At 31.4% G+C, this 25,755-nt stretch overlaps 1 protein-coding gene across 3 annotated transcripts; it reads left to right on the top strand.

The window, feature by feature from the left end:
• Positions 1-416: 416 nt before the first annotated feature.
• On the top strand, positions 417-23,912 carry LOC113512412 (uncharacterized). Of its 3 annotated transcripts, XR_008253883.1 has the most exons (6): positions 439-955; positions 11,952-12,109; positions 15,405-15,522; positions 20,314-20,429; positions 20,510-21,047; positions 21,154-23,912. XR_008253883.1 is itself a non-coding variant. In XM_031909376.2 (5 exons), exons 2-5 carry the CDS (start codon positions 12,055-12,057, stop codon positions 20,629-20,631), a joined length of 393 nt encoding a protein of 130 aa, XP_031765236.1. In that variant the 5' UTR covers positions 417-955; positions 11,952-12,054; the 3' UTR covers positions 20,632-23,912. The 3 variants fall into 3 exon arrangements, 2 of the variants coding, with proteins under 2 accessions (XP_031765236.1, XP_026752099.1); XM_031909376.2 differs by having other exon boundaries at positions 417-955; positions 20,332-20,429; positions 20,510-23,912; XM_026896298.3 differs by having other exon boundaries at positions 20,510-23,912.
• The last annotated feature ends 1,843 nt before the right edge of the window (positions 23,913-25,755 follow it).

The raw sequence follows: 25,755 nt of genomic DNA, 5'->3' as shown, positions 1-25,755 counted from the left end.
TTCAGGATATTTTGTTATTATTCAGAGTGATATACCATAGACTGTGTAAATGCGGTAAATATTATTTTTGTACTAGTGTGGCAAAATTACTAGATAGGGCACTGATTCAAATACATACGCCCCGACTTAAGCCTTATATCCTATATATATAAATACGTTACGATAATAGTCTACACGAAACTCGAGATTTTAATAATATAATATTATAAGTTTATAATAGTAGTCCTACAGGATTTTGAGCGTAACATTTACCTCTGTACTGAACTGAATTATAATGGGATGGAAATAGGAATGGCGGATAAAATAATAATAACTTGTATGTTAATTAAGTATATATTTACTCGTACAATATATTGAAATCTCTTCCATTAGACAAATTGAGCATTGCCTGTGGCAATATTTTAATTAGGTACATGTATTAATTTATTTAGAGTGCAGACAGAATGCAAGGGTGCAAGCGAGGCAGTAGCAGCAGCGGAGGTTGCGCGGACGGGCCGCGCGGGGGCGCGAGGGTGCAGGTGCACCTGGGCGGCGGCCGGCGCGGCACCCGGCGGCCCCACGTGCCCGGGCTCGGCGCGTTTGCCTCAGTCGCTAGTGAGCCGCCGCCGCTGCCGCCGTCGAGCCGTCGAGCCGTCGCCCGGCCCGCGCCCGCCGTCGCGCCGACAGCGACAGGTGGCGCCTACGCCCGCCGCCCGCCGTATCCCGCACGCCGCCTGCGCGCTCCGCTCTCGTGCCCGTCTCGACCCGCTCGCCGACTTCACATGTTAAAATGTATACGGCCGGCTTTAACATGAAACTTTAATAATACAATAGTTCATATATCTTTGTGCGGTGCGAATCTGTTTTGCAGCCCCAAAATGATCAGATGATCAAGTGCCTGAAGTGGATATGGATTTGGAAATGATACCGTATACTTTTGGATTTTAAAATATCAATACCAGCAATCACTCTTTGAGTAAGTACGTTATAACGTTTAAGTACTAAGAATTACTTTTCGGTTTTATCAAATACATATCGCTAAGTTTCGTATGGGCGTGTAAAAAAATAACTATTTTTGATTATTTTTATACAACGTTTCGGAAGCAAACATACTTCTAGCTATAGTAGGTAATTATGTGATCAAAAATAATTTAATAATGGTAAATTGACTGTTTATAAGTAATCTTTACGATTAGACTTCATAATCAACAAAATATTAGGCAGGTAACTGATTTGTACCTATATATTTCTAAATAAAATTATTAATGGTTAAAAATACAATCTTTATTGTAACAATCGTAACATCTATAGATGTACAAACACTATAAAATATATTCCAAGAGCTAAAAGTACTTTAACAATTAAAATTTAAAAACGTACTAAAAAATGTAATCTGATCAAAATTATTAATGCAAGTGATACTGCGTGTTACTAGTTGTAAAAAGTGCATGTCGAGATTATAAAATAAAATATTTATTAGCCTATTAAAAAGTTACTAAAGAAGCCATAACTCGTAAGATTACCTCTCTCTTCATCCGGGTTGTCCGGACACATCGACATTTCAGAGCATCCGAATAGGCTTCCGGAATAGGTGGTTCGAGTTTCATTCTCATACAATTTTAATCCTTCGCTATGTAGTTCAGTGTGTAGGTGTATAACGCCCGTACGTACATATATTTATAAGGCAAAAGCACATTTCGCGTCGCAAAAAACAGCACATTCAATCGTGATAAAATAAATATTGTCTAATAATCAGACTGATCTACTGACTGATTATTTAAATTAAATTAGTAGATTAAAAAAATATATATAACGCGGATTCATGCATCTATAGATGCAAATTGTAATTTCTTAAACACGGTTGGAAATGTGAGCATTATTTTGACAATATTCTTAGAGATAAATCAAAATTGCCGTACTGGCCAGATACATGCGGGCAGCGGCCGGCAAAAGTTGTATGAAAATCCATATTTGTCGTGTTTTGGGGCCAGATAAATTACTATGTAAACTCATATCTGTTCTGTAATTTAAAAATGGAATGACCTTTTACTTCGAAACCAAGGAGGTAACTAATATAAGGTTTTATTTAAATTTCGAACTGGCTTGCAAATAGAAAGCTGTTTATTGAAAAAAAAACAAGAGAACATTATGGCGCGTGAAAAATTATTATTGTTCGTTATACGTCATTGAATTAAAAAAGTAAAATTGTGTTTTTATTTCCGCGCATTGTTTGAGAAAAGTACTATACAAGCCTTGGCCACAACTAGGCATTGATGGACTCACGTATGTGTGCCTCGGCTGCGCCTCGGCCCACATTTGCACGTTCGTCCATCAATGCCTCAGTTGCCGCTGCAGTAATCTGCTATTAGATGTGTTCATATGAAAGATATTTATGAATGAAAAAATTATATGAGGAATCTTCATAACAATAAAACAATAATTTTTATAATTTATTTCTGTCTGTCTGTATGTTTGTTCCGATATCACGCAGGAACTACTGCATCAAATTGGATGCAATTTACACAGTTGTATTTATGAAGGTCTAACTTAAAATATGGTAATGTTTTATATATACGCTATCTCGAAATGGTCTGTTGTGTTGGTTTACTTATGATTAAAATACACGCATACACAGAAAGTTAATATTTAAAATAAGTAGATTACTCATTTCGCAATAAGCAAAATTTTGCTCTAAAAATACGGGGCTCTTGTTTGCAAAATGTTTAACAAAATCGGTTTACAATTGGCAACGAAGTAGAAATGAATGAGATTTCCTTCTTTTGGAATTAATGAGTAGAATAATTAATTACGATTTAGCAAGTTACCTGTTTATTTTTTTAAAAAACCAACTTTAATTTTGGAAAATCTATTATTTTGATTTGAATATAAACTACTGAATCAATTTTGATAAAATTTCTATGGGACCAATGTGTAAGCAATAAGTAATAACTTTGAAATAAAAAAAAACTAAATTTCCACATAAATTTATAAGTGACGGAGTTATGAGGTAACAAACAAAAAATACAATCAAATTGAGAAACCTTATTTTTTTAAGTCGGTTGAAAATAAATGAAACATCGCGATGTCAAAAGTAAAATAAAACAATAGAAAGATTGTTCTAATCATCTAAGAAAGAATAATTTTCCAAACAGATTTAGATTTTTTTTATTTATAACTTGTTCATTTCCACAACCTTTTCTGCGTAAATTAGATACAAGTATCCTATATATTATAAATAATTATCCTATATTTATGTTGCTTCATGCTTAGCTGGGTATTATACTTATATTGTTAATAACTTAAAAGAGTCAATATAAGACCAATGTCGTAGGACCGTACTGAATAAACTTCTATATCATCTTATATTCATTTGGGTCACTCATCCAAAGGTGATCCATTACCCTCATCGATTACCACGCCACATGAAGCTGACACTGTATACACGATAGACAAAGGTTAATCGCAATGATGAAACTTGTCAAATACCCACTTTAACAGATGAATGATTTCACTTTATGCTTCATGAATAATCACTTGACCTGAATTTGAACGATACAATTACCTAGGACTAGGTACTGAAACACGTCATCACCCTCATTTTTATACAGGTGATATTATAACGTCAGAACCTGAAGGGAAAGAGGTTGTCAGTAATAGGGTCGAATGGACCTATTGCTAGCAATACACTTTATTAGGTCGACCTTCATCCGACCCTCTCTGAAAACCATCGCCATTAGTACCTGATGAATTCATCACGATAGGTCAACTGACCTGAATTCATCCTCAACCGTCATCCCTCACTAGTACCTCGCCAGCGTATATCGAAAGTGCGTATGGAATTACCTGTAAATACGAGTACATATGTATGTATGTAGTATAATAAATTTTCACTAGTTTATGCCTTATTTCTACATTTCTACTACAATTAAGTGCCTGGATCTTATTCCATCTCGAGACAGCACTAATAGTCTAGTTTCTTCGAAGTTTAATTCTTCATTACAGTTTCTTATCTATCAATTAATTGTGTTAATAAATTACTTATCCATAACAAATACACGAATAGACTATTTATGGAACAATTACTCACACCCGTCCAAATAATATTTTAGTATTTAAAAATTTTATTCCAAATTTCTAAAAGTAGTTAAAAGGGTTTTTTGAGAAATTATGTGGAGTAGTGAATGACAACTTTAATGTTGCATACTGTAAGGTAGTGTATCAAAACAGAACGCACGAATCTTAAAGTGTAAATGACAATAAATTAGGATAAACTAAACTATAGCGTACCTCATGTATGATATATGATATGTAATGTATATGTCGCAAATGAGATTAGGGATTTCAATAAATGTCTATATGAGTAATGGATGACCATATTAGTTCACAGTGAATTCATATTGCCTGACTTTCGCCTAGATCACCCACTGAGTATAAATAAAGTTTTATCTCCTTACTAATATTAATCTTACAATAGTCTCACAATCCCAATTCAAGGATAATAACAAAATTGAGATATAAAAAAATTGAGAACTAATTAATATCTGTACGTAAGAAATAATTTAGAATAAATTATATGAAGGGTCTTCATTAGAGTAATAGAAGTCAAAACCATAACTATTATAATTTTTATTTGTCTGTTTGTGTATTTGTTCTGGAACCACTAGAATGCAATATACACATTAGTGTTCCTGAATTTAAAATTTTGTGTATATAATATACAATAATATAATAAAACTATGAAATATCTTTTGTCGCGTGCGCTGTGAAAACTATTGGTGATAGAACAAAAGTATGTTTTACAATATTGAAGTCTACACTAATTAATATTATAAAGAGGAAAGATTTGTATTTTTGTGTGTATCTATGTTTGTAATGAATAAACTCAAAAACTACTTTGCCGATATCTAAAATTCTTTCACCATTAGAAAGCTACATTTACCCTGAATAACATAGTATTATTTATTGCTAGAAAAGATTAGGGATCTTTACTAAAGTCTTAGTAACGTAACCAAGGTGTAAAAAAATGCTATAAAACATCTTTCGTTGCGTGTGCTGCGGAAAGTATTGGTGAAACAACAAAAGTGTGTTCTATAAACAAAAAATTTCACGATACTATATGTCCAACTATTATCGTTATGTCACAATAACCACTTTTTACATTTTAAAAGTTGATAGAAATACCGACCAAAATTACACCATGTTATTCATACTTCTCTTTAAATCCTTATCCAAATAAATCATATTGTTTTCAAAACTGTTTCAATTTATGTAGATTACTTTTTTAATTGTTCAAATCTGCTATTCCATTCAATAGATATTAGGAATTTAATAACTCATAGAAATAGAAAAATAACGCTGTCGCGTTGTACATGTTATTCATACTTATTTATTAATCCTTATCCAAGTATTTTTTTTTTTGTATTCAAAATTGGTTCAATACTTGCAGATTACTTTTTGAATTTTTCATATCGTAGGTATATTCCATTCGAAAGATATTATGTTAAAAAGTGTAAAATGTTGTAAAAATATCCACCCATGCGAAGCCGGGACGGACCGCTAGTTATATATAAATGTAAACATTTTTTTTTTCTATTTTTTTAATGTTGTTATACTTGCAGTCTAAGTGTTGTGGATTATTGAAATAAATTTTCATTCATTCATTCAATTGCACTACTAAAAATAAAACTGGCATACTGTTTACATTCTTTAGTCCTGTTGCGTATACATACCGCAATGAAAAATACAGTACCTGTCGGCCTTCAATAAAGGGAAATGTTTTGCGAGAAAATATTCCCGTAGCAGCATACTCGTAGAGGTTTCAGACTTTAATGCTGAATCACCTTTAATATTTGTAACTAAAACAACAGCCGCTTTAACGCCGGCTAAGCATATTTTAGAGAATAGATTAAGGAGACATTTTATGCATCGTTTACTTTCAATTTTTATTGTTTCATCGTGGACTTTAACGTAAATTTAAAACATAATGTCAGTCCTTAAAGTATTTATAATTTGAAATTAAGTTTGTTCTTCTAATATTCTTTGTTTCATTCAGTATTTTGACATTTAACATTTATAGATAGTTAAGTACTTACTTATTTATTTAAAGCAAAAAATGTATATATAGTTGATTGTAATGTAGTAATACGGTATACTACATTACAATTTATTAAGTAAGCGTCAACTATTCAGAATATGCTACTTCGAAATAACATTCCGCATATTAAATTCAAATATAACTCTAACACAACTAAGATTAATGATTCTACCCAACTATATTTCACACTCTCTTGAGGAGTGAGAAAAGACCGTCCATAAATTGGAGTCGATGGTTATGAGGTCGCAAGTGCGTGACATCTATTGTTGTGTCGTGGACTCACCCCTCCATCATTCATCATAGTGTCGCAAATTTTATTGCAACCTTTACTTTATTTCTTTTTCCTCGAAAAACAATAGCCCTTAATTTACTTTTGAAGCACACAAAAGAATAAAAATACTTGCTAATAGTTTAGTATTATCGTATCATTTCAACTTATTATATTTAAAGTATTACATAACATGAACATAAGTATCTTTATTTAAAAATATATTATAATGCCCTGAATTTAGGAATCTTATTCCTCTACCTGTATTTATTTCAAGGCTTGTGGATCGCCCTACAAGTAAACTGCACTTGCTTGCATAGGCTCACCATTCAAAGATTTCCTTTATCATCAGTTATTAGTTGCTCAAGCTATGGGCCCATTGTCATTTCAACTTGTTGTCTGTTTAGTATCCCTTCTATTCAATATATTGCCAACTCTGGGATTATTTCCCACTAGCTGTTTCACAGTGATTTGTTTCATGATTTTAGGTGATTAAATTAATGTCAAGTGTGTATTGATTTTGACTAAATTAGTATAGGACCAATATGAGAGTGAAACCATTCCTTTGAAGATATCGCTTTAACATACATACATTTTTATTATTCGTCAATTAACAACATCGATTTAAAAATAAAATATATCAGTAGCTATCTTTTTATATTTTATATTTTATCTCGGTCAGGCGAACGAAATCACGTGACCAGCTAGTACAAAGTAAACATTGTGATAGTTGTAATGCAGCGGAGACAAATGAAAATAGTTGGCTTCAGTGTTTTAATCCTAAACACCACAGAACTACGTGGAACTATCATGAAGAACCCTTGTTTGTGGAGCAATTAAATCACCACACACATCACAATAGGTGGATTCTCCAAATAACATTTAAAGGGATGTTTAGGTAAACATGACCCATGTCAAGAATCCCGACATTACCGAGCTAGCAGGGCAGGGTATGTTCCCGATATTTCAGCGACACCTCGCCACCGATTCAGTCGGCCAGACAGACAATTTAATTGTACCCTGGCAATAACTATTAAATATGGACCACCTGTTGTTTCGCCTCTGTTTCCTCAATCATTCTCACCCTTGTCGTAGATGACAGAGAATTAATATTGTAATGATTGACTAGCGATGGTTTATCAATTTTGAACATTAAGTACATACCTATTTTATGGTATAGGAGGCTTTCTGCTCGTATTTAGAAATGTGGTAACATTATTTCCACATATTTTTTTTTAATTGGTGATAATGGTATGGTAACCCCGTCCGCGCTACCGGTATACACTGGCAGGGCACCAGTGATAGATGACTGATGAGAATGAAAGCAGGTCAGTTAGCCCATCCTGATGAATTCAAGCAGAATTAGTCACAATGGTTTCCAGGGGGAACCACGTGGAGGTCGACCTGACAGGGTATATGATAATGGGGCTATAATATAAAGGAGGGCAAGAGCTGGGCAGCAGCGTCCCTCTTAAAACATCTCTAAAAGCTAACTGCGATTGCCAACCCGAATGCCAGGCGTGGCAACTGCTGGATTTTTTATGTAATTTTTTTTTGTGTAAAATGTTTAAAGATTGTCTAATACTTAGTCATAGAATTTTATCCATAGTCTTTTATACTGCGTATCTCTTATACATTATATCTTTTATCTCTACCTAATTACCAATGTATTTAACCCAAGTATAATGTATAAATACGTGATTGATAAGGGTCGCTTGGGTTCAGTTAGTTTATTTCAATATTTAATGATTTATAAAAAATATATCAGTATATACTTACTATTTATTTATACTCTTATAATTTTGGTAGTAAGTATATAGTATAATAATATCTTCATAAGGATGAATATTTATATAGACATAAATGTAAAATATATTGTGTCTTATTGTTTTAAAATTAAAAACGTGATAGTAAGATTGTTAACTTATGATTCCTTAACCAAAGCCTTATCGGTTAAATTAGTCGTCTTGAAATTTGCCGTACATTTTAACGTCAGAAAAGAACATAATATTATGTTACGTTTTCCCCAGTCAATAAAAGTCATGTTCATATGGGCGAAGTCACATAACTACTAGTTACATTTAAATCTAAAATTTACAACTTTTGCCATAAGAGTTACAAGGACAGATTGTCAAGTTTGTAATTACATTCTATTATTATTATTATACGAAACCATTCCTTATCACCACTTTATTTATTTAATGGTTATATACCTATAAAACGTATTCAATTACCTCTGTAATATCCATAGTTATAAATACACATAAAGTAGAAACAGACAAATTGAAAAAAATTGAAACTTCTTCTTTTTGAGGTCGCTTAAAAATATTTTCTACTGCATGTTCCGCGACTTAGTCTATGTGACTATCATGTTATTTCAGATTATATTTATCACCATTGAAGTTGTTGTTCTGAAGTAATTTGCTTTAAAATTGAATAAACGTAGATAGAGATTGTTACATAATGAAAGATATAACTAGATAAATGATAAAATTAACATAGAAATAAATAAATTGGGCATCGATAAATATACCTACTACTAAATTTCTTTCATTATTTCTTTTAGATACAAAGAAGAATATTACGTTCGTCACATCTTAAGGGGTTTTGTAACGATTAACGATAAGTCAAACAGAAAATATCATTGATATTATCTGATTGACATAGATCTATCTATTTAGAACATAGACCTTCCTCATCAGGACGGGTTTTCCAGTAGTTTAAACGTATATGGAGTGGCATATGATTTGGCGTAGCATATGAAATTTTATTTGTGTCATGTGAAATATTTCAATATATATAGAAAAATACTTATATAAGTAATAGTCAAAAATATGGTAATAATATTATAACTCTTATTAACTTTTTTGTTTACTAGTATAGCACTTATTAAAAATATTTTTAAAAATTGATTTTGAACTTCAGTAAATTTTAGTATGAACGCTCTGAATTGGCTTCAGTCCTAACAGTTTCAGCATACACTATTTCAGTTCATGAGATAAAGAAGATTTTACAGGGTAGGTAATAATAATTCTGTTTGCCTGATTTAAGCGTAGACTAGTAATGCAATCACAAAAAACGAGACATTAATGTTATTAAAATTTGTGTGTGTAAACTGTGAGCATGGAATAGTGTTGCACCATGAATAGTTCTAATAAATAAATGAATCTATAATTACGTGATTTATCAACACTGATAAGGAAAATAAAATTCAAAACTTTCAAGTATTTTATTTAATAATTAGTAATTTAAAATTTAAATTTAGGTCTCGCCATAGAATAAGCCACCTCTTCCTATCCCGGTGGTGTCGTAAGAGATGACTAAGTGTATGGAGAAAGTATGGGCAGCAGTGTTTCTTTTAAAACATCACCAAAAGCCAAACTATGGTTCGCAACCCGCCTACCAAGAGTGCCAAATACTCACAAAACCCCCATATAAAGGAGGCTCTGTTCAGCACAGTGAGCAGTTAACAGCTGATACAACAATCTTAAAAGTTAACAAAGATTTATTTATTTATTTAACATTAGTACACATGTAATTAATTGTACGTAATATGAACATATAATACAATAATCGTGTAAAGTAATTAAATTTTTAGAAATCAGATATATATAGGTTTCGTACAATATATGATATTATAAGATAATAGTGAATTTTAAGCGACTTACAAAAAAAAGAGATTCTCAATTTAATTGTTTTCTTTTATGTTTGTTACCTCATAACTCCATCAGTTATAAACTGATTTCGAAAATCATTTAATATCTGCAAGTGACGTACAGTGAGTTACAAATTGATTCCATAAAAATTTTACCAAAATCGATTTAGCTTTTAAATCATTATAACTGGTTTTGTCATAATTGAAGTCGGTTTTTTGTGAAACATAATCTTAATTATTTTGTTGTAAATAACTTTTTAAGAGAGTAAAAATCAACAAAGAAAACCACAAATGAAAAAAAATAGAAGCACGGAGAGAACTTACCTCGCATAATTGCACGACTAGAAAATAAATTTTCCACCCATGTTTTAAGACGAACTTGCTGGTGGTGATTTTGACGTCAATGGGTAAAACGTGTAATGTTGATAGACATAATGGTGAAAGAAAAAAAAAACAAATGGGTTAAAACTCCGTTGTACACGAATTATAAAAGGATTCGCTTCATATAATCCGCCGATGTAAATGTACTAGTCCGTTAATATAATGCTTTCAGCGCGAATATTAAACTTGGTAAGTTATTTAAATCCTATTATAATTCTTGAAACGTATTTATTAACCCTCTAGATCTAGTTTTAAATGTAACAAGAAATATCTAACATGACATTACTCGTAATAAATCTTTTTACACTTAGTGTATTTTTCGCCATACCCCTTTCAGTTAAGACAATAAAACATCCACGCTGTAGGTATCCCCATTTATTCTCTACAAATATGTAGCAGTTTGTCGTACCCTATTATAAGGGCTTTTCTTTAACAAATTATTATATTTTATATTTGCTTTGAGCGTCTCTAGACAAACCTCGCTATTTTAAATACGTATTTGTGAAGTTGACATATTCTTTATAATACATTATTTATTTAGAAAATTATAATAAATAATTGTCTGCGATAAGGATTAATGAGCATGAACTCTGCTCTTTTCTCGAACTAGATATTTCGTGCTGAAATATGGGACCATATAACGGCATTTAATATTGAAAATACAGAAATTATTAACTATATAATACCAATTAATTTCTTAATTTTACTTCATCATCATATTAGTCTTTAATTGTCCAATGCTGAATATAAGCCTCGCCCTTGGTGGGTTTTGCCAGTAGTTGCCACACTTGGCAGGCGAATTAGCAACCGCAGTAAGGCTTTGGAGATGTTTTAAGAGGGACGCTGCTGCCCATCCTCCGCCCTCCCTTAGTCGCCTCTTACGACACCCACGGGAATGGAACGGATGGCCTATTCTATAGCGGAACCACACGGACTTACTTACCTTTATTTAATTTATAAAATACAAATAAATATAAATACCTTATGCATTTGATTAAATCAATCTACAACATAAATCGTGTGTTAGTCAAAATTAATCGTGTGTAAGACAACCTTAAATGCGCATTTAAGAAATTATATATTACGGAATAGATGACTTTCTGACACTACTGAGTATTGGTAAATGCTTTTATAGGTTATCTTGATTAATAAACGAATGCACTCAGTATTTTAGGAGTTAAAGTACCTATCACTTGAGAATTGAAAACACATTTGCATATTACATACAAAACTCTGTGAAGATTTTCCATCGAGTACTGACTTATTCTTTTAGTGCAATAAGTTAGTGACTTCAGATCATGTTACGATATGGTTGGCGTTATAGTGGAAAATCGAGATTTTTTAGGTATCGTCTCATAGTTGAATTAAGGTCTCCTTCTATTCTTCCATATACTTAATTCGATCGACAGAGTACAAAATTATTCAGTCATCTCTCACTCAATCACTATTGAGTAAACCGCTATATTTAACTCAAAATTCGGATAATCAAAATAACACCTTAACAGACTTAACATACATGTCGCGCTCCCGTGCGGTAAATACATAATGTAAGTATATAATTCTTTATGACGCAGATTGTGATAGCAAGAGGGTGATCGCCATAGGTGTATGTGCGAAGAAGCTGGCGGCATGGCGCGGCGATGACGGGGCCAGCGCCACGCGGCATGCCCTGCTGACATGGCACGCAGCCGCTCCGCCCTCCTTTCGCTGGCAGCTCTCGCAGCACTCGCCGGTAATGTCGCTTTTGCTCGAATGATGATAAAGAGAATACCTCATTCCAAGTACATCAATTACTTGTAGTGTAATTTTGAACGCAAACATAGACAGAAATATTTATTGTGAGTCATACTCTATCGTAATTATATCGGCTTTGCTTTGCTTTGCTGAGTTTGATGCTAGACGGACATAGCCGAATTTAAAACATAAGTAAAGCTGACATAATTAATTACAATGAATAGAGATATTCGCAATCGCCTCAATTTATATAAGAACTCAAGTCAAAAAGTGTATCATATCACACTACATGCCTTAATATTATAAAATTTATTTGTTGATAACAACGTCCCTTCAATACCAATTCCTTCCTAAAGTAAGTATAAGATACTTAGTACCTGTTATATAATATACATATAAAACAATTTTTGCCATTCCCTTAAATTTTTCTCGACAAAAATTTTATGTAGTAACTCGAAAGTGAAATTTAGTATTAGATAGGTATATAAACATAACTTCGTTACAAACATCGTGATATAGTAATATTCAGATAAACTTTCACATGTCTTGGCAAAAATATTATTATTCTATTATAGCTCTATAAATATCAAAACTTCTACCAAAAAGTAGTAATGCGTGTGTTGTGTTCACTTTGATTTGTATGATAATAGCTACAGCTATTATCTTACAAATCTTGATAGATGCCTGATAGCTACAACAGGTATAATACGTTAACTCCCATGGGTAGCATATACGAGAAGTACCTGCCATTGGCAGTACAGTATAGGTATCTATACTATACATTATATATTCATGTTTCATAAAATTGATTATGTTGATAATAAGTCTACTATTTGTCGAATACAAAATAAATTATATTAAAAATGACTGTATGACTGTGTCTTTTTCAGACTAGCATCTAAATAGCTACTTTAAATGGGTTTGTATGTACCATTTTGTAGTAGTACTTTATGTAAATATATGATTATTGATTTAATAATAAAGATTTGAGACAACAACTTAAGAGTCGAAATATCAGTATATATACATAATTATTTGTAAAATTTAAAACTCAAATATTTCAGTTCTAATATATAATTTTTTTTACCATTCTACCGTCCATTCGGAATGTAAGTTCTAATATTATTTGACTATCTATATGATTTTCATAATAAAAATGTTTCTTTTAAATTGATCGATCAATATGTATTTATAAGTGATGCTTAAGCCCATAGATATCCCTTTATATATTCTTTTAAACGTCCCTATTACACAACAAAAAAACTGATGATGCTATCCATTACTTCGTATCAAAATATTCTCTTGATTGTAAACATGTATAAATTTAATACTCCTAATATATCAATTTCAATCATTAAAATACGAAAATTGTATGATATTATTTGTTTATCCTGAACCAATAATCTATTATTTGGGTCTACGGTTTGTTATTTCAAACATTTTGTTCGTACCAAATATTCTGTTCGATTGAAAATCTTTGTAAAAGGGTGTGTTTATCGCTGCATATAAAATATTACAGTTATTGTTGTGGGGCTTACAAAACAAAAGATTTTGATTTATTCAAAACCTATTGCGTTTGTATCAACAAAGCTGAATATTTGACCTTCTTGTACCACCTGTTTTGTTATTGATCCTTAGACATTTTCATGCGTTGATGTAATATCTACTGTAGATATTTTTTTTCCAAAAAATACTCGCATATCCACGCTATTTTCATCAAATAATTTCAAGCCCAATCAAATTAAAATACTTCCTTCTTTTTAAAGTCGATTTAAACGGTATTTTAGTATGTTAATAGAGATACAGAATATAATGTAGTATATAGTATACAGCTTGTAAATATTAAATTACAACGTATGGAACATAAATTTCTCTCTCAAGTTTTTGATATTAAATAAGTAACTGATGAATTACTAATTTAATAAAAACGAATCGTTATAATTTATTAAAAACTATTTTTATTAATGGGAAATATTTTAATATGCCTATGCATAAACGCATAATTATTGCAAATACAGACGATTTCGTTCCCGAGTATTTATTTTATTAATCTGTTTACTAAAGACAGTCCAAGACTACGCTCTCTTGGTATTTACACAATTTCATTTGTAAACTAGGCAAGCGGAACTTCCACTTTAAATAAGACCGCAGAGTATGGAGTTTCTTGTAACTTTAGATATACACTACTGCTTCAAATTAAATTAGTCTATGCTTTTAAATCAAATTATTACTTATAAAATAAATCAGATACTTTGAAATATGGATCGCATCTCTATTTAATTTATTAATGTTCTTGTAGTACATTAATTAATTAAATATATTAAAATTTTAAAATCAAGTATATATTTAATGCAATTAACTATATATCAATGTATATTATCATTAATTATATGTATAAATAGAAATAAATTTGAAAATACTGTTTTATAGTATTCTACTTTACAACAAAATTAACAAACCATATTTAGTTACTACATTTTCAATTTGAATTTAAATTAAAACAAACTATTTACATGCGACCGCGTGATGAATGTTCTTAATTCCATGAAAATACAAGCGCTTCACAATGAAAATAATAGATGCCAGTCTAATGTTCTCTGTCAACATAGCGAAGACTCAACCTACGCTATGCTATTATAAAATATGGAAAGCTGTTTCAATAACTTGGAGAGACACCGTCTTTTCTATTCATGTTATCGTTATCAGTATCAGCACAATCACTGTAGTATCGCAAATAGGGAACATAATTTGTTAAAGTTATGGATTTTGTTATGGTACTATATCTACGAGTAATAAAACTAATAACTATAGCAACCATCTTTTGCAAGCACTTGAAATGCCGTTTATTTTATTAAAATTAACATAAGAGAGAAAGTTACTCTTTACTTACCAAAAAAAGTGGAAATGATTATTATTTCTGAGCTCCTATATAAGGATTACAACCTACGTAGCCTCTAGTAAAATCTAATAATTTTCAAGTAAATTTGACTTGATATTTATAATTTGTAATAATCTAGGTATATTTTTAATCGTAAATTGACCTTTTTAATAAGAAGTTAATTTTATGCACATGTTACTCCTTTCCATATCTACTTACTTTAATTTTACTTTACCTACCATATTGCAATCCTAATAGATTACTTTGCGAAAAGAATCGAAATAAAGCGTTAGCACTTTTCCATTCTGAAAAGGAAAGTTTGTAACAAATTAAATAAGACAGGCACATTATTTTCTAATTTTTAAAATAAGAAAGTCCTTTTTGTTTGTTGTCTGACACCCGAGTGTATGCGCAGGGTGTTGTGTGTGCGCGCCGCAAGGCAGTGTGCAGGGCGGCGTGCAAGGCGGCGCGCAAGTACCGCCTGGGGTGCCGCACTCGACTGCGCCGCCCGCCGGTGTCGGCGGAGTACGCAGGTACGGAATATATACATTCTTATTATATATCTATCTACCTTCACTATTGATATACAAAAAAACCCCAAGATTCACATTCACACACAAATTCACATGCACGAAAAATATACTTAAAAACCATTTAAAATTACAGGTGCACATTAGGCTCAAGTGAATGTACGAAGTCGAGCTTAACTCTGTGAGGATTTTCTTGTAATAAACCTACTCGTAAAATGGGGAGAAGTATGAATTAAGTTGTTTTTTTTTAATATGAGCATTAGTGCAGTCCAAATATTTTAATACACAATTCTCTATAAAAATACTTCTTTAAAAAACAGGTCAACTTTTTTATCCATTTGTACATGAATTCAGTTACCATATTATACCTTTATTACTCAATATATAGAAGAAATTATATTGTAAGGTTAAATTGAAAAATAAAAATTATACGGAATTCTTACGAAGAATATATATGAAAGAAGAAGATAAACGGAGCATAATAATAATTCGTATATCTTATGCTTATCTTTACTAAGTTCTTTGATTTATATCTAAGTATACTCATAGACATAAAATAGAGAGGCTTTTGTAGTAAGTCATCTAAACATTCTTAGTATTGTACACCTATCTATCAGATTTTTTTTTTATATTAAGGCGGTAAAGGTTATAATCAAAATTAGAATTATTCTTACTGAGATAAATTTCTATAAAATATACGTATATGGTTACATTGTAAAGAAATTATGAAATAAAAAAATCATTTAAATAAACAAAGCGAAAAATATAGATTTTTAAACTAAACCCTACATAATTCATTAGGATGTGCTTAATCTCTAATATTGATCTTGGGATTTTTATGTATATCGATGATCCTCACCTCAGGTCCTTACGAGATAAACAGAAAAAACTAAGTATCAGACACTTCTATCTTTACATGCATTTCTTCATTTTCGTAACTCTTCTTACGAAAACATCTTTTTAAGTATAAAAACTCTTAAATCAGACAGTACACAATTTATTCTATTCCAAGCTTAGAAACTTCTTACAACATGATTAAAATAGTCATTTTATCTAGATCATAATGCGATTTTTTTCGTATATCCAGTTGAGTTTAACAGACATCCGGTACTAAGACCATAATAATAACGAAATAACATTCATAGGGAATCATACCTATTACCCTCATAAATAAATACCCTCAGCTAATTAAAAAAGTAAATTTTCAGCTAAATACATAATATTAATATCATAAACCTCTGGTTATTTTACCGAACCCTAAACTCATGGTATGATATTATCATTCTATGAATGTAGTACATGATGTTAAAAATGTATTTAAATGTAAGTTTCAGTATTCTGTTAAATAAAAAAAGACATGAAAAGAATATAATGCCGAATTACGCAATTTATGACAATGTCAAAAAATTCAGGATAAGTAAAGATTGTAGATATATTTCAATATGTAATAATATGCAATTACGATTGTTTTAAGTAATAAATGAAAGAATGTTACCCGCCTATATGACTAGTTTCGAATTTGTAGCCTTGAAGCTAAAAAATTGTTATTACTTACTGACAGTGAACAACCTTATTTTGTATTTAGTACGTTTTTAAACAACATGTATTATCGTAAATTTTAAAGATCGAAAATTATCATAGACATTACTTATGTATATACGAAAAACTGCTAAACTATAATGGCATATATTATCTATAAGATAGTATAAATGTTTTCAATTTATTGCTTTTATCATTACAGCCTTTGTTGTCCTTTATTTAAAATATATCATCCTTATATTAATTAATATAAATTTTAATTACTAAGGTCCACAGTCTTCAGTATCAAAAGAGATATTTATCTATTTTTTATAATTATACAATTATATTAAACAATCCAGATGTGATTTTATCCGAATAAATACAAAAATAAATAAATAGTTACTATAGAAAAGCTTTTATTTAAAGAAGGATACGATATGATTAAATACATGTCTAAATATGCCAAGTATAAAAAAATATTAATGATTTTGAATTTTAATTTACTAATTACATGTCTTATTTGTTGATAGTATTAAACAAAAAATTAAGAGATATCCGACGTAGTCATTGTAGCTCTATGGTAGTTCATTCTAACCACCAGGGCACTCGAGTAACCACTTTGGTTCACGCTTAATTTCACAATAGTTTCCTAAAATTCATATTTTATTAAATTATTTTAATGCCTAATGGAACCTAATGGAAAGTGGTAACCTTTGCCTATAGACATGAGCAGTACCACGGACATAACAGAGTATACTATTTCATACATGATACCCCCATAAGTTGCCATTCTTGAGGACTGAGGTGTTATGCCCCTGTACCTTGAAAATTCACTGTCATATTCCACCCTCCAAACCGGAACACAGCTATGCAAAGACAACTGCTTCACGTTTGAAACATAATTGGGGCAGAGGTACCCACACAAACGACTTTTGTACAGTATCCCTCTGATAGTTAGTACACTGTAAAATTTTCTCATGTGGGATTACAATTACTTTTTTCTAGCATGTAGGTAATTATTTTTAATTACATTTCATAGCATAAGTCCCTTGACTGTAGCACTACACAAATTTTCCTACATCGCTACCATCTTCGAAATTGCTCTTACCCGACTATTAATCACAGCTATATTCGCACTTGAATCGAATTATTTAGATAATCTAATCTTTATTGATATCTGGGTGTCGGACATGATCTAATGTTATGTTACTATATGTAATAAATAAATATAATAATCCTAAATCGTTAAGCTAAAGATTGTCCTTAGTAAATACCCAAATTTCCTTTTTGGCATAGGATATCATTTAAGCGAAAATTACCTCTTCCCATTAGGTGGGTCGACAGTATTTTCGTCATTTTAAGTTGCACAAATAAAAATTGTGGTGCATATTATCCAACATGTCAGGGGGCAGTCTATTGCTGTCACCGGTTAATTCATTATTACTACATATTTTATATATAATCTTATCCTTAAATATTTTTGATTGTTTTAACCGTGAGTATAATTTTAAACACTATATGCAAAAATTTCTAATAAAACCCATAGTTGGTAACCAATAAGCTCTACAAAATTATTTGCGACAAACATTTTACGTGCAGCACAGGTGTGTTGTGAAACACAATTTCAAAGCACAGCTACATATACTGTTATTAGTAAGTGTATAGTACTATAATATGCCTAAAACAAATAATATATTTATATAGATAAAATATTAAAAATACAAATTTGACACATTATAATTATCATTACTGTCTGGGGAAATAACAGAAGACCAAACTGCGATGTCAGTCTTTGGTATAATAAAAAAATTACATGTAAATAAAATATTTTAAAATTTTTACTGTGATAAAAGCGATCTTTATCAAAACCAGGAACCCTTTTCAACGCGCCTACGTAAATTCTTTCATAAATAAATGTAATATGAAATATGTTTAGTATAAAGTTTCACTATAATTGTACGTAAAATATTTTAGAGCCTAACAACACATCCCTAGTGGCATTAGTAGACAAGCAACTGTATAAATAGTAGGTAGGGTAATCGATGTTTACCGGGCTCTGTTATAAGAGCTCGCCTTAAGCTTTCTTAAAATATCACTTTATGTACCCACCATTGTTGTTTTTACTATATCCCATTTTCATATCAATCATTACATTATTTTGATGTTGCTCTCTTTTACGGACTCTATTGTTATATTATTTTAAACATACATAATACTTCCTTGAATATTACTTTATGTATTCACATTTTATTATCCGCAACGAAACGGCTGCGACGAGACAATGTAAGTAACTTACCGCCTAGAAAATGTAATTACAGAAAGTTTTTTATACTTTAGGAGCCAATAAAACTGATTTATTTAAAATCATCGATTATTGCCGATGAAAAAATGTTTATATTTAAGTATAGTATCGCTGCATGATATTAATACGCAATTAAAATTATTTGCACGTTTCGATGATATGTACGGTAGTATGTATTATAATTATGTAGGGTATCTAATAGCGAGAATCTAATAGTTCGAGGTATATACTGATTTATGAATTGTAGAAGCCAAGTAGGTATTGTTGCTAGGATTTTCCAACAAGTTCAAGATTATACTTATACAAAATAATATAGGTTTGCTTTCTTCAAAAGCAATTTTATTTTTTATTTTTACATAAGTTAATATAGTAGTTACTTTATGACTTCATTTTGTTATAATATATTATTATTATTATTATGATTTGCGAAATTGAATTGTTTGAGATTTGTCAAGTAATTAACTAAATCATCATTTTTGAATATAATGTATAATAATATACGTTATATTAGACACAATGTATAAAAAATATTCTGTAATTTACGATGCATAATGTCGTTTGATCCGCTTTAGAGTTTTTCATAACCTCTGTCACGGTAGAGCTATAACTGCATTCGCATGATACACGTATTTAGATTTTATGCACGATTACACAATCAAAATAGGTATCCCAAGGACGAAAAAACGCAACAATTCAATTTCGCTTTTTTGCTGTCATCAACGTCCAATTTGTATGGACTGTAAGCTTCGGCATTGGAAGTTTTTGGCTCCACGCCAGATTTGCGATCGTAACACCTTCGGTTATTTTATTGTTTTATTACGAGGGATGGTGCGACTTTTTCTTATTGTAGTAATAGTAACTAACAAAGTTATAATGCTAACGGAATGTTAATCCAGCTACGATCGAAAAATCAATAATATATCTGTGCAAATTTACGCAAACACTTTTAAACTGCGCGTATTTGTACACAGATTCAGTCAGTATTCCAGAGGGCGAGGATACCGAGACTGGCGGACACGAGGGGACCCGACACTTATCAACTCACTCTGGCGCAGTCGGCAGCCACTCGGCATTCGGAAGCAGCTAGGTGAGAATAAATAACTGCTATTAAGGTATTATGATATTGTTTATATTCTTAGCTATTAAAATGTAATTAATTAAATACAGGAAACGCGGAGGTATACATAGTGCTAGCGTTGCTGATAGGATTCGTGACAGTAGTGGTGGGGTGCTGGCTATCAGACAACTGCTGGTCGCCGGAGCCGGAGGACGCGCTGGCGGGCGGGTGACCCGTGGCGGCGGGCGCGTGCACGCACGTGTAGCGCCCGCCGTCCGCGGCGCCGGACAGGGACAGTCCCTCGGGGGCGGGCTCGCTGTCGCCGGTGCTGCCGCCGCCCGCGCCGCCGCACGCGCGCGCGCCCGCCTTCCTTCACGCCGCGCGACACCTCTGCAATGGCACCTGCCTCCGGTTACCCTGTGACAGGAGACACAATCCTCCAGTTTTTTGACCGGAGCCCCTGCACCGCTCCTGTCATGTTCACGAAAAAACTAATGGGAATCATATTCCCACAATAGCTAACGGTGGAGTTTGCGATAACGAATTGATTACGTAACGGAATTATTGCTCCGCTTTTAATATCGTGCATGCGTTGTACATAGTACACGGGGAGTGATCTCATTTTGTGAAAACAGTGATAAAGTGCAGGTAATAGTTCAAGTGAACTACAAGAGCTTCGAATTACATTTTTATGTACTTATTCATTATTAATTATTATATAGTGTATGTAAAATGTATTGTAATTGTATTACAGGTACTACGTGATGTACCCAGCGCTCGGGATTAGTAATGTAGCGGATTCACTATACTATTATCGGATCTGTCATCGTAGGGTACGCTTTTAGAGGTCTTTCTAATTTGAATTCATCTGATGTAACCTTATCCGAACGTGGTGCGGCTGTATTTTCCCTTTCAATGTACCACTTAACTATTATTTCTAAAAGTATGTGCCTTGAAACGCTTTCCTCGACTTGACTTGTAGTATAGAGCGTGTTTCGAAACATTTAGGAGAAATATCTTCTCTCTGTCTGTATGAGTACTACAGACAAGTAACCCCATAAGTGCAATACACATCATGACCGTGCCTTTACCGTTCTATAGACTTTGAGAGGGACGTAATTAACAATAGGTTTTTAAAATACGCTTTCCTCGATGGAGGGTCACCTACCAACGATTACTTTTGTATTTTTGTAAAATGTCCAGCTTGGTTTGTTATGTTTTGTAATAATTAAGACGCAGTTAATAGTATGTATAATAGAGGAAAGTGAGTTAGGACCAAAAAGTCTTTCAATAAACGTGCGTCAATTGGATAAATCTTTACGAAATTACCATCACAATAGGATAAGATGTAACTGAATAACAACGACATAAATTCATGACTAATGTAGAATTTCGATACTTTTTTGGCAATTTTGTATACATACTCACATAATATAATTGTACATTTGTGTATTGCAGTTTATTGGTAAAAAAATAATCTAGCCTCTTACACATACACTTGTGTCCAAAAAATCAAAATTATAAGTAGATAGACATAATTTTTAAAATATGCCAATCGTTTTACTAATAACCGTATCCAATCAAATGACACTATAAACAGCTATGCCTATTGTATTCCTCTGATTTCTTATTACAATAAATTAAAAAATTAAATGAGTTTTGTTCGATACATGTGTTATAATATAAATGTAATAAAAGAATTTAAAGGACAGTAATAGATTCCGCGTCTGAAAATAATGTCATTTACACAATTTAAAGTATACCTACATTGAAATCATATTCATTTAATTCAAACTTAACTTTCTAAAATAATTAGATATTTAAAATAATTTGTCTTGTCTTCTTACAATGTGCCAAAAAATAAAAAATAAAGTAAATACACAAAGGATGTGACATTAACTAAATGTATTTCCAACTCATTTTTATCTTCATTATAGGTTGCCTCATATTCACTTAATTAGCGGCAACACAGCTAAACCTTTGTATATTTTATACTCATAAGATCAATCGACGCGTAGATCTCTAGAATACCATAGATAGAATTTAAAGATGACATTAGAGAGGCTTAAATATTTAAAACTCATTGCGGTTATAACTGCTTTTAGTACTTTTAGATTTTACCAATATCTATACAAAAACGCACGAACGTTTAGTCGTTAATAGGCATGACATTTTAACCTAAGTATAAACCCAATTAAGTTTTTATTTGTGCCATAAGAACGCTTTGTGATTTTGAACGACTGTATGTAATGTGTTGTAATATTATAATAATGCAAGGAGGATTAAATGCTTCATTTTTACTGAGTCAGGTGTCCCTTATGTCCGTGATTTTAAAGTATACCTATGATGTTACTTGTACAATCTATACGCCTATATACAGATACTACATGAATCTTCTTCACGCTAGAGCCCTTTACAAGTCGCTTTTTCTTCGAGTTACAAGCCAAGATATTCGTCAACGACTTGATTCAAGAGTGGCAGAAAGGATATTTGTCCTAACATAAAATATATAGATGAAATAAAAATATTAGATATGACAGGAAAACGAACAATTAAATTCTTTGTTATACAAACGTCTTAACGTACTTATACATTCATTGTCAGTATTTGTCGTGTTTCTATTATATGTAAATAAAGATATCGAATGCTCATGTTTAGTTGACTCAAGCTCATACGATATTATACAGTGTATATTTTGCACTAATACAATAATAAGTATGTTGATTTACATTAAAATATTCATCATAGAATTAAGGAACCCGACTGAATAGTCAACATTTTTACGCATTGTAAAAATTGACGTTAGAGTAGTAAAATGTAGATAAACATTTTATTCGAGCGAACAGCAAAGTTTTTGATGCGTAGACATGGAGTCTGTACCCGTGTTCAGTCGATTAGAAACATTCCATTATCTGTTTTTATAATATATTTGTGTATGTGGATATTGTTAACTTTCACGTCATACATTTTATGGGACGCAGGCTCTGTGTCTAGTTGAATGTTATTGCCTATTTTATTTATTAAAATTTTCTCTCTTGTGGTTGACTGAAATTATTAAGTTTCAAATAAGTATATAAGGAATCACTTATTGTGTATAATTTTAAATTTGATCTATTCATATTCTATGTATTATAAAGCTATTAAAATATTTTAATAAGTATGTATCTATTTTTCTATGGTCGAGCATTTTCACTTCTGATATATCTACTTATACTTATTAGTGTTAAAATATATTTTCTCGTCGTAAATTAGGTAGTGTATACAACGTATATTATGTTACGGTTCTTATACGGTGGTTTATAATTACAATATAATAATTCACTTACATTTTATATTTCTCGTATGTCGTAAATTATTTCCTTTAATTTTTTCATATTTGAAAGTCTGGTTGGCTTGGCTGAATTAGGAATTGAGAGAACTCATAAGCTCAAAATAATACTTAGCGATAACATATACATTATTGTATGTCATCATTTGTCACGAATAAATTTAAATAAATGTAATAATATAAAATAGTTTTTAACTTAAAATCCCTTTCATATACGAACATTTATCACTTATACACTATTTACTTAATGGAGTACAGTATATATTTTAAGGTACATTTCTACATATATATGTTCAATAACTGGCCCGCAGGACTACGGTCGAGTGTATCCAACAAAGTCCCAATTTCGATGTTTTACCCTTAATAATTTTTATGCTAACAAAATTTGTTTGTTTATACCTACGACACGAATGTAAGTAAAATAATTTTAACTCGATTTTAAAAGTTCTTCGCAATAGTATTTTCAGTAGTAAATATCAGATAGATGTAAGACCTTTACAAAGTATGTTTAGAACATAAACTGGAGCCATAGAATATATAGGACATGATGGTATCCGCGCAGCGACTACGCGACTCGACGATGACACAAAAAGGCTTTCTCGTCAGACACTATAACGTATACCTATACGTACCACACTCATCTGCGTTATTAAAAGAACTGTCACTGTTTGTACAGCAATCCACTCAAGACTCTTGTCTAAAGGGGACGGGTAAGGAAACCTTATAACACAAGTCTAAAACCTACAGTGAAAAGTAAAGTAACAGTCTTTTTATTGCCTATGAGGCAATAAATTTATATTGATAGACATAAGAGTCGATGGAAACCGTTGCCAAGCTAAAACTTTACGACTGAACACTAAAATTCCATTAATATTATCTCATTTACTATGATATATACTAGACAAAATTTCCATGTTATCTAATTAAGAATTGATAAATTGTAAAAAAAAAATGGAAAATTCCGAAACAAAATTTACCTCAAAATTCTACGTTAACTGTAAACCGTAAACTCTCCATAACCACACTCTATACTTTAAAATTACAGATATAATTTCTAAATCAAAGTATAGGTAAATAGACGAAATATACGAATATTCATTATATAAAAGGTTCGCTGTCTGTAAATTAATTATCTATTACAAGGTAAAAGTTTTTTTTTTATGTAATATTAAGACACTATTTGAAGAAAATATGACTTTTTGATAGTATTTCAGTATTCAGTAAAGACCAGTAACTGAACTTTACTGACTTAACCAATAAAAAAAGCTTAAATTCAATTTTCAACAATTTAAATATTTTATGCTTTTATATTTTTCCCAAAAGTTTGACAACTAAACATTGTACTATCTTTATACTTATACTCAAAAAATCATTCGTGTTCATGTCGATATGCAAAAGTTTTCAACTTTTTTCCATTACAGGGGATCAGACAGCTTGTTTTTCATTCCATTTAGTAGAACAATGTGACTGATAATCTACAAGAATAAAGATTGTAGGTATTGTCTTTATTCCTAAAAACAAAATACATTATTCTAATGATAAAAGAAATAGTTTTTCTTGATAAAAATTTACTGGCATTACTTTGTCCTTTGAAAAAATCTCAAGCTCTAGACTCAATGGCTCTAACGAGGAATGAGATGTTATACAAATGCGGCGTCAAGTAGCTGTCGTCTAAACGACTTTTTTATGCTTTAACGAAACTGTTGAGTAATTTACCAACTATATACTACCAGGAAAATGTATTATAGTACCTACTTCATTAGCTCTTAATAAGGAACAATTTAAGTTATATATAAATGAACAACCTACATTACACAGGTCTCCTTTAACGATATCTTAATCCTCGCGAAACATGTAAGTTCTTAGAGTATTATACCTACTTATACTAAAAACTATTATTTGTTAAAATGTAGAATGTACATTTAAAATAATGTACACACTTACAAATTCTCACAGAGCATAGTTCCAGCCTTTATTCTGAGATTAGCAAATAAATTTGTATTACACTTAGATGTTATGCTTTGTACA

This window comes from Galleria mellonella, unplaced genomic scaffold, assembly GCF_026898425.1.
Source record: "Galleria mellonella isolate WM207_F2 unplaced genomic scaffold, CSIRO_AGI_GalMel_v1 utg139, whole genome shotgun sequence".
NCBI classification, from domain to species: Eukaryota; Metazoa; Arthropoda; class Insecta; order Lepidoptera; family Pyralidae; genus Galleria; species Galleria mellonella.
Note: the sequence above shows the minus strand (reverse complement) of the source record. Positions and strands in the feature narration are given on the sequence as shown.

Bases quoted from the DNA above. Each gene is read 5' to 3' on its own strand.
- LOC113512412 (XM_026896298.3), top strand. From the start codon at position 12,055: ATGGCACGCAGCCGCTCCGCCCTCCTTTCGCTGGCAGCTCTCGCAGCA. The intron at 15,523-20,313 runs GTACGGAATATA...ATTTGTACACAG, and splicing joins GGTGTCGGCGGAGTACGCAG to ATTCAGTCAGTATTCCAGAG. The intron at 20,430-20,509 runs GTGAGAATAAAT...AATTAAATACAG, and splicing joins CGGCATTCGGAAGCAGCTAG to GAAACGCGGAGGTATACATA.